At 38.9% G+C, this 10,571-nt stretch overlaps 1 protein-coding gene across 1 annotated transcript; it reads right to left on the bottom strand.

The window, feature by feature from the left end:
• Positions 1–5,619: 5,619 nt before the first annotated feature.
• Positions 5,620–8,972, bottom strand: LOC117341416. The gene is made up of 2 exons (XM_033903264.1): positions 8,887–8,972; positions 5,620–7,268 (listed from the first exon to the last, which is right to left on the bottom strand). Exon 2 carries the CDS (start codon positions 7,171–7,173, stop codon positions 6,121–6,123), a length of 1,053 nt encoding a protein of 350 aa, XP_033759155.1. The 5' UTR covers positions 7,174–7,268; positions 8,887–8,972; the 3' UTR covers positions 5,620–6,120.
• Positions 8,973–10,571: the final 1,599 nt, after the last annotated feature.

The raw sequence follows: 10,571 nt of genomic DNA, 5'->3' as shown, positions 1-10,571 counted from the left end.
CATGTTTAACGGAGTAACTGATATGGTGGCTATTAACATAGAGGACAGTGTGAACAGTAGCAACACAAACATGTCTGAATACGATCTGGACATGAGATTTGAGGTTGATGACTTTGGTGAATATTGCCGACAAGAAGTCGGAATCCAACAATATAAGTTTGAGCTTTAAAAAATCGTTCCGGGTACACTTTAAACAACATAATCTAAAATCCAATGCTGCTTCCTCCTCCTAAACCCTTGTTGATCATGCCAGTGTTGGTCTAAATCGTATTTCTAATTGTTCAGGTCGACTACACCAGAGACCTATATACTAAAGTCAGCCTCATCACTCAGGTGTTCACAGCTTCCAGAGATATTTAGTGTGCACCATAGGATAAAGTCCGAGGTCATTCCATTTCTAATTTTGGAAAGTCAATTATCCGCAGTCGCTTGGTGACTTGGCCTTTCTGGTAAGATCTAGCTCGTCTTTCACACGCTGAGCTAAGGTGTTGTGAACACGAAGGCGCACTTTCATTTTGTCAGACGCTCTTCGCGTCTAGCTCTGGTGTTCTAACATAGAAGGGTCCTCGGATTCAATTGAGACAGTTGTTACTGTTGTAACGAGTGCTTCGATGACATCAATGAAATAATGTGTTGTAGGCTAGTTGTGTTTTGAAAAACAATCATTGCTTGAATCGTCTGTGATATGATTCTGCTATCTATCTGGATTTGGTCATGAATTATGATGGTTCGCTTGTAGGTCGTCGTGTTTAGTATGCCCAGGTTTAGGACGGCATCTTTGTTGGCAAACTACGTGATTCCAAATCTGGTAAAACACCTCTAAACCCTCGATAAACAACGACATTTTTATCTTTCTATAACCAGGGGAGACTATCCGTGAGGGCTTTTATAATCTTCGCACCATTATCGCTTCCAGGAAAATGTCTCACTGTGTCAAGAATGTTACTATCAGGTAGGGATGTGAACTTGAAATGCTTCAGCTCCTTCTGGCCAAGGTAGGAGATTCTCTGGAGCTAGTAATCAGAACTCTTAGGACTAAAAATATAAGTACCGTCAAGTATAACAATCTGTATGCCGATAATGTAAATCTAAATATTTTCAGACATGTGCATTATTTTATAAAGTCCAGCAAAAGATTTTAAGATATACATTCGTACATATATATACATGTATATAATGTGTTATATTTCATTAATATTGTCTAGGCCAATAAATATTATATTGTATTTAGGAGAGGGCGTCAATAAGTTGACATCACTTGTGCCTTATCCTTTTGTTCACTTAATTGACAATAAAATATGTTTAAACTATGAGTTCGCCCGCTTGCCAAGAAAATGCGTCGGAGAAGACTATGTTGTGCTCAAAATTGTTTTTTCTTGTATTCACTTCCAGGAAAACTAATAATCGTTGTGTCTGATGCGTTGACTGTGGCATGAAGTTCCTTCGCTTTTACCCGGAGCAAAAGTAGTGCATCGTCATCGTTTGGAATGTAAAATGTGAACAATTTTTAGAAACTGTGTTTTTGTCCAACCTGCCCAGTCTTTACAATCTGCATCGTCTAGAGAGGAGAAACGCAGAGTAAAGGAAGACTCCTGCTCTGATAGAATATATGATATCCCCAAAAGATAATTGATGAGTATCTTTGATTTGAATGGTGACTGGGAAGTCAACATTTCTCTTTCATCATGCAGTGCGAATTACATATGTACCAATGAGATGTGAACAAATACGTGAGGAACAGGGACACCACAGTTTGTGATGAAAGATGAGTTGGTGTTTTGCGCGCTTGGGCAAAATGGTCGAGACTTGATTGGAATTCTTCATACCATACATAGTGTGCATTTGGCGTGGGCAGACTTGTCATTTCATAGATCCTCTATGGATAATTATGGGATGTTCCGCCACGTACTTGTTCCGCCATCACCAACACCAATGTGTTGATCTTCAGGTTGCGACTTTCGTTTCTGGTAATAAATGAAACACTTCACACACATGTCAGTCTCTTAGTCAGAAGCACATTTATTGTCATTAGCTTTTATAACGTTAAACAATAAATTGTGCTGGGGAAGTCCTTTGTTTCTAGCAGGTTTCCTGGTTTTAATGTCTCTCCTAAAGACAACCTTACAACCCGCACATACACACCTACTCTCCTTGTGAGGACAGTACCGCACATACACACCTACTCTCCTTGTGAGGACAGTACCGCACATACACACCTACTCTCCTTGTGAGGACGGTACCACACATACACACCTACTCTCCTTGTGAGGACGGTACCACACATACACACCTACTCTCCTTGTGAGGACGGTACCGCACATACACACCTACTCTCCTACTCTCCTTGTGAGGACAGTACCGCACACACACACCTACTCTCCTTGTGAGGACAGTACCGCACACACACACCTACTCCCATTGTGAGGACGGTACCACACATACACACCTACTCTCCTTGAGAGGACAGTACCGCACACACACACCTACTCTCCTTGTGAGGACGGTACCGCACATACACACCTACTCTCCTTGTGAGGACGGTACCACACATACACACCTACTCTCCTTGTGAGGACAGTACCGCACACACACACCTACTCTCCTTGTGAGGGCAGTACCGCACATACACACCTACTCTCCTTGTGAAGACAGTACCGCACATACACACCTACTCTCCTTGTGAGGACAGTACCGCACATACACACCTACTCTCCTTGTGAGGACAGTACCGCACATACACACCTACTCTCCTTGTGAAGACAGTACCGCACATACACACCTACTCTCCTTGTGAGGACGGTACCACACATACACACCTACTCTCCTTGTGAGGACGGTACCGCACATACACACCTACTCTCCTTGTGAGGACAGTACCGCACACACACACCTACTCCCATTGTGAGGACGGTACCGCACATACACACCTACTCTCCTTGTGAGAACGGTACTGTATCAGATGTTTAAAGTCTCCACAAGGCGCGATTTTATAAAAGGATAGAAGCGCTTTGATATGATATTTCAAACCAAGGACATAGAGGCTAGTTACCTGAAGAAAATGCAAAAAGCAGCATCAAAGGAATAAAGAGATTGGGGTGTATTGTGGCAAGGTTTGTTTAGTCAATATCGGTTATGTAATAATGTCCTAATTATAATTAACAGCGGTGGTCATTTAAGGACGCGGCCTACACATGTCGGTATTACTTGTATGCGTGCTACGGGTTGTTATATATTAGGAAAGGCACATACATTTTTTGAAATCTAAGTACATTAAGGTCCCGAGTGTAACAGGGTGGTCTGTTATGTCCACTATCGTACAATGATATGCATCAGAGCAGAAATGGTTTTGATCTAAGTGTAAGGTTATGTTGAGTGATAAAGCTCTCTATACGCTAAATAATTTTGAGTGGACCGAATATGGAAGACATTTAAAATGTCATTTGTTCACAAAAATGACCTTTTTTCTCAAAATGCTTGAAAAATAAATATCGGCTATATACTTAATGCTTTAGTATGTTGTTATTTAGTTTGTGGTTAAAACTTTCCTATTTCGTAAAAAAAATAATTACTTTTTTATCTGTTTGTGGCAATCTGCGTTCTTTGTTAGGTATTTAGACACGTAATTAGTTAATTAGACAAGAGCATTATCGATTTGTCTGCGTTAGGTGTAAAGCCAAGGTAACCAATTTTGAAGGCACAGACAAGGTATCGGTGAATGGTTTTTAAGGGGTTAAAAATCTTAAGGTCCATCCCTATGGGAAATTAACATTGATGGAAATCCAAGCTACGATGAGAACTAAATGATTGAAGGTTGTGTATACAAAACTAGGACACCAAGGAGTGACGACCTGTACTTTGGGACAGATTACTCCTGTTGTAAAAAGTTATTAATATTTCCCTCATATTACAATCCCCAGCAGGGTTTGTATTCACATCCCGTTCTAGGATACACAAAAGTACATTTTCTCACTACTTTCCCTAAATATCTGTTACTTTCACAACCTTTAACGGTGAACTTTGTCTCCTAAAGGGACAGGTCACATTTAATAAAATTCGTGACTTCGTATCGTTGCTTGTCATTCAGCTTTAAAGTTGGGCGGTAATGACTTGTTAGTCTCCTGTCAGTATATTGTGACCGAGTAATGTCTCGTGGTACCATGTCTGACGGCAGTATATTGTGACCGAGTAATGTCTCATGGTACCTTGTCTGGTCTGACGGCAGTATATTGTGACCGAGTAATGTCTCGTGGTACCTTGTCTGATGTCAGTATATTGTGACCTAGTAATGTCTCGTGGTACCTTGCCTGATGTCAGTATATTGTGACCTAGTAATGTATCATGGTACCTTGTCTGATGTCAGTATATTGTGACCGAGTAATGTCTCATGGTACCTTGTCTGGTCTGATGTCAGTATATTGTGACCGAGTAATGTCTCATGGTACCTTGTCTGATGTCAGTATATTGTGACCTAGTAATGTCTCACGGTACCTTGTCTATGTCTGATGTCAGTATATTGTGACTTAGTAATGTCTCATGGTACCTTGTCTGACGGCAGTATATTGGGACCTAGTAATGTCTCGTGGTACCTTGTCTATGTCTGATGTCCGTATATTGTGACTTAGTAATGTCTCATGGTACCTTGTCTGTGTCTGATGTCAGTATATTGTGACCTAGTAATGTCTCATGGTACCTTCTCTGATGTCAGTATATTGTGACCTAGTAATGTCTCATGGTACCTTCTCTGATGTCAGTATATTGGGACCTAGTAATGTCTCATGGTACCTTGTCTAGGTCTGATGTCAGTATATTGTGACCTAGTAATGTCTCATGGTACCTTGTCTAGGTCTGATGTCAGTATATTGTGACCTAGTAATGTCTCGTGGTACCTTGTCTAATGTCAGTATATTGTGACCGAGTAATGTCTCGTGGAACCTTGTTTAGGTCTGACGGCAGTATATTGTGACCTAGCAATGTCTCGTGGTACCTTGTCTGATGTCAGTATATTGTGACCGAGTAATGTCTCATGGAACCTTGTCTGACGTCAGTATATTGTGACCGAGTAATGTCCCATGGTACCTTGTCTAGGTCTGATGTCAGTATATTGTGACCGAGTAATGTCTCATGATACCTTGTCTGGGTCTAACGGCAGTATATCGTGACCTAGTAATGTATCATGGTACCTTGTCTGGGTCTGACATTTCATTGTGACTGCACTACAAAACGTCTGCCAGTGGAATCATCGTCAAAAGATATCGTCTTGATATGACATTGATTGTTTTGAGTAACATCAACATATGAGCATTATATAATGTTAAATGAAATAAACACTCACAAAAAAATAATAAAATGTAAAATATGCTTCTTTGTCATGTTTTATTAACAAATAAACAAGTAAATATAAAAAATAACATTTTTTTTGTATGTTTAGAAAATATTTGCTTTTTACTTCATTTCTGTTCTTTTCGACCTTCATGTGTTGTATTAGGCACCAATAAGTACCTTCTGTGACGCATGATGTAGGAACTCAAAACTTTGTTGACGTTAACACAAACTGACAAATAAGATTGTCAGCGGTACCTCCACACATAATGATGCCCCCTGTTATTCCTCAACACTATGTCAGCTGGGTGTGTCATAACTGTTTCAAATGATTCACACGATCTGTGTTTATTTAGAAAATGGTTAGAATATACATCTACAACATCATACTCTGCACACTTTGACTTGCAAAACTGTAAGACCGTTACAATATTGTTCTCTGTTTCTTACCATTGTGTCATAGGCATGTAATATAACTATGGATGGATCGTTCGACGTGTACTTCATTATACATTGGTTGAAATCTGAAAACATCCGTATTTTCATTCATAAAATAATACTCTAAATATATATGACAAGCCAAATGTATCAACACGAAAGGGAAAACAAACTTTGCGAATAAAAGTTACTTATAGTGATAATCCCGGCCATTACATTTATAAGATTAATAATGTTTACGTATCTTTTTTAAGGAACAAATGAAAACATGTTGCCTTTCCTTTAGTTTTAGCGTCTTTCTTTTTGTCGCCTCTCCTGTCCCTTTTTTGTGCGTGATGACACTTACTATATGTATCTAAATGTTTACTTCAAACTCAGCTTCTGTGAACGTGATATCTGTTTTCCCGATAACTGATAAACTTTGACGAGGCGTGTGTCCAGTCCCACCCACAAGTGGCCATCTTTGTGTAGACATAAAGCGTACGGTTCGTCCTCCTCCCTCGAGATGACCTGTATCACACGGCCATCTCGCCCTATGGCTACCAAAGCGTTGTTATCTCCCTTATTGCCTATGATTATAGTCCCATCTTTGTCAAACGCCGCGGTGTGAGGCCAAAACAAATCCGGACTAGAATATCCAGTTTCCATGACAACGCCCCCAGAATGCGTAACAGTAGATCCGCGGAACCACCAGATGATTTTAAGTGATGTGTCCAGGAGAACAAAGTAATGGTGGAAGAAATCACAAACACAAAAATAGTCCGTGTAAGGACACTGCGCTATTTTACTTGGACAAAACTCGATCAGATCAGCATCTGGATTTATCTCCCCTAGATCCATGACGACACTTCCGTCTGTATTGAAAACAATCATATTACATTCTCTACCCACTAGGACTTGGTTTTTGGAAGACACACACAAACAGCGTGGTTCAAATCCGATATTAAATCGGTTCAAACTTGTCTTGTTTTTTATCATCTCAAACATGCCTCCATTCCCACATGCGTACCATATATTTCCACTCTGAGGAGATACACAAATATCCGTGACGTTACTTTTTGTGTCAATTTCAAGCACTTGTTCCACCACGCCACTTTTATTCATCACTAGAACTTTCTTTTCGCTATAGTGCCAAACGTAGGCGTGATCCTGTGACAGTGCGTGGATGTGGGAAATAATAAAGCCACTTTCCAGGGAAGTGGATTCACCGACCGGCTTCGGAATGAATACCTTCTCTTTAGTTTTTACTGGTTTTGCTGTTTTCGGTGGTTTTACTCTCTTTGGCACGGATTTGACAGCTTCACGTTCCATTCGTGCCGCGCGGCGACGACATGTTGGACACTCATCAAGATGACTAGGAGACTGTTTCGTTGGGTGATTTGACGACATGTTGGACACTAGATGATTTGCCGACATGTTGTGCTCTTGATCGTATGCCTACATATTGGAAGCTTGTCAAAGTGGCAAGGTCTCTTTACCAACATCTCAGGAAACTCTATACCTGCAAAAAACTGTAGAAAAGTATAATAGAGTATAGTGTTAATTTGTTTATACTTTCAGCTCGCTAAAACATTATAAAAGTGTACCTAAATAATTGTTAGATTTGCATTTATCTCAATCAGTTGACTGAATATAAGACTATTCACTCCACGTTGGAGTGCCGATTTCTTAACCAGGTTAATCTTAACCAGGTTATATAATTTGTATCAATTTCAAATTCATTGTATACCCCATTGATCTATGTCTACCTACGGAATTAGATGTAATGAATATGATATATATATAAGATCGAGGTCTGTTCTAGATATTTATCCGACTACGCTGACTATCGGGCACACCCTTGAATATGTCATGGTTAAACGGATGGCATACGACTAGCCATTTGATTGGTGCGAGGGAAGCAACATTGACCAATCGCTAAGCTGGTGCATTTCTTTTGAATATCACAGAGGAGCGACAACCAGTATCAAAGTCAGACAATTTATTGTTTTGGTGAGCTCGAGATTCGTTTGATGTACATGTATATCAAAGAAGGCGATGACTGACGAGCCTTCGTTTATATAACGACATATTCCAGAGGTGCAGAGGTTTAAAGTTTGTATATAGGTAACTATTTTTCTATTGTTCTTACATTCAGTTCATATCCTCTTAAAATATCCACAATGATACTGCCTGGTAACTGGTGACACTATACTGAGTTTTAACCGTATAGAAAGACCATATTCTTAATGTACAATGGCCACGAAAGTTTTCTTTTTAATTGCTCAGGTAAATTCTTATACCAGATGATTTCCCCCTAGTTTGAAACTTAGGTTCGGGTGAGAATCAGACATATCCTAGGGACCAAAATCACAAAGGTCAATTTTATTTATAATTTTAATATTCTATAAACAGGGGGCCAGTCTAACCAAAAACGAAAGTTTCGGTAAGAAATTTACATCTGACAGTACGCTGTAGATATCTAACTTCCAAAGAACAAATGTGAGTTATTGTTTAGTTACACTGCTGTGCTTCCGTACCTAGTTCTGACAAGGTACATATGTACTGGACACATTTAAAAATCTGTGCTGTATAACAAACAGTCTGGCACGGTGCCAATGTGATTTGTTCAGATCGATATATCAAGCATACTTGGCATGTGTTGTAGACACCCCATTAAAGAGAAGTATAACATTTTTTTTAGAACGATTAGCCTCTCCTGTTTAACTCTGTACCTGCCTTACACCTGATGTCTTAACAAAAGGTTGCCTTTGTCGTAGTTATTGAAATACCGTTATTGATAAATACTAGCTAATGTTTGACCTCCTATCAACAGTTATTCATGTATATATTGCCACAATAAGGTGGTGGTTTTCGTGTAGTAAGACGGCAAGTTAACACAGACGATAAAGTACTGGAAATAGTATGTTTGTTATTTTTATGGTTAAATGTATGCTGGATTGAATACGTAGTTCACTGCCAGAATATCTACACAAAATCACACTGAGAAATGATTTGTTTATTATCGAGTGTTGTTGTGTGATCAGATCACACGTCGCTGTCTCAATGAACGATTCCATACCTAGTGAATCTGACACTAAGTGATATTGTTCAACAGAATATTTCTATGGTAGATAGTAGTATACTCACCCCGGATGTTTTCCTATACCATGTATATCCATCGGGACAGACGTCAATATACCTTATACAATTATAACATACAGTTTACAGACTGGGTTTCTCCTCCGACTACGGCGGCCTGATAGTGTCACATATCCGCGGCACCTGGTTCTATTCTCATTGTACTTTTTAAATTGCCTGCTTATAAATCTTTTGTTCTTATTTTACCTTTGCAGCATTTCGAAATATTACGTTGACTTATATAAATGATTTTCAAACTGCACTTTGAATTTAACAATGAATTAACTTGCAAACAGTTTCAATGTTTACCTCATACACTTAAATTAATTGATAATAATTAATGCTCAACTGTTTCAAGCATTCTATTTATACATTATTGCAATGCCTAATGAATATAGGGAGGGGGCTATAGACGCATCTTGTTGCCAAATGCCCATTAATGTATTGTACTTAATATAATCTTTTTTAAATATCGATCGACGCTCGTTCAGTTGTTAGGTCCTTTTTTCTCCTGTATTTGGTATTAATGAAAAAATATCTGAAAGCAAACCTGAAAGACCATTCATCTCGATAACATGTATTACTAGTGATATGTCTACACTGGCGTAAATTGCCTCTTCTTCAGTTGATAATTCGATACCGTATAGGCACCATGTCGGTTGGAACATATTTTACTGCTTCCAAACATCTAAGTTAAGAAATTAGTCACAGGCGATAATAGCTTATAGCCCGGTACACTTCCTCTGTTAGATTACTATACGACATCTATGGGGTTAGATCAGCATTCAGTATTGATTTAAAACACGTCTTGTGTTATAATCAGTTTAACAGCTCTCTCTACTCCAGTCCAAATATATGTATAGGTATTGTTTATCCCACCTTCTACCACAATACCCCGTGCTATTCAACTCTCAGACCATCAGTTAATCATTACAGCTGTTGATTAACAATCTGTTTATACCACACGTGGTATAAACTCTGTACGCATTTCGATTGGCTAACACGGTGAACTTTGACCCAAGCTGCAATTGTTATTGACGTCATCAATAATCTAATGACGTCACATCACCGGGTCCCGGACGTCACCGGTACACTTTATTTGCATACGCGAAATTATACTTGGCCACGTTTCCTTTTGATTCAAGCCGATATTATTGTGGTAGAAACAGGTCACACGACTCGAAATTGTTGGATATGGAATTTATTTCACACTCGTAAGTTATTTTTTAAAAGTTGCAAAAAACACTCGCTAAAGCTCGTGTCTTTTGTAACTTTTAAAAAATAACTTACTCGTGTGAAATAAATTCCATATCCAACAACCACTCGTGGTGTAACCTCTATGTCTAAACTGTCCTATACAATTGTTCTCTGTTGGATTCGCAGGAAAATGGAAAACCTCGCTGTTTGAATTAGTAAACCCGATACTGAAGTGACAGACTTCCGAAAATGATTGAGCAATCGGGCGCAAATATGTATCTCATATGTTTGTAAATATAGAAAAATTTTCCATACATTTGTTGTTTTTTTTTTTTTTTTTTTTCTTTTTTTTTCTTGTGTGTGTGTGTGTGTGTTTATGTTGGTTTTTTTCCATCGTTCTCGGTTGTCATCCTTTCAGAGTTATACAACAATTTACTACGATTTGGACATTTTTTATGAATATTTTCATACATGTCGGTTTGCAAAATCATTCTGGC

The sequence above is a fragment of the Pecten maximus genome, chromosome 13 (assembly GCF_902652985.1).
Source record: "Pecten maximus chromosome 13, xPecMax1.1, whole genome shotgun sequence".
In the NCBI taxonomy this organism is placed as follows: Eukaryota; Metazoa; Mollusca; class Bivalvia; order Pectinida; family Pectinidae; genus Pecten; species Pecten maximus.
The sequence above is the reverse complement of the archived record's forward strand: the minus strand, read 5'-3'. Positions and strand labels throughout refer to the sequence as shown.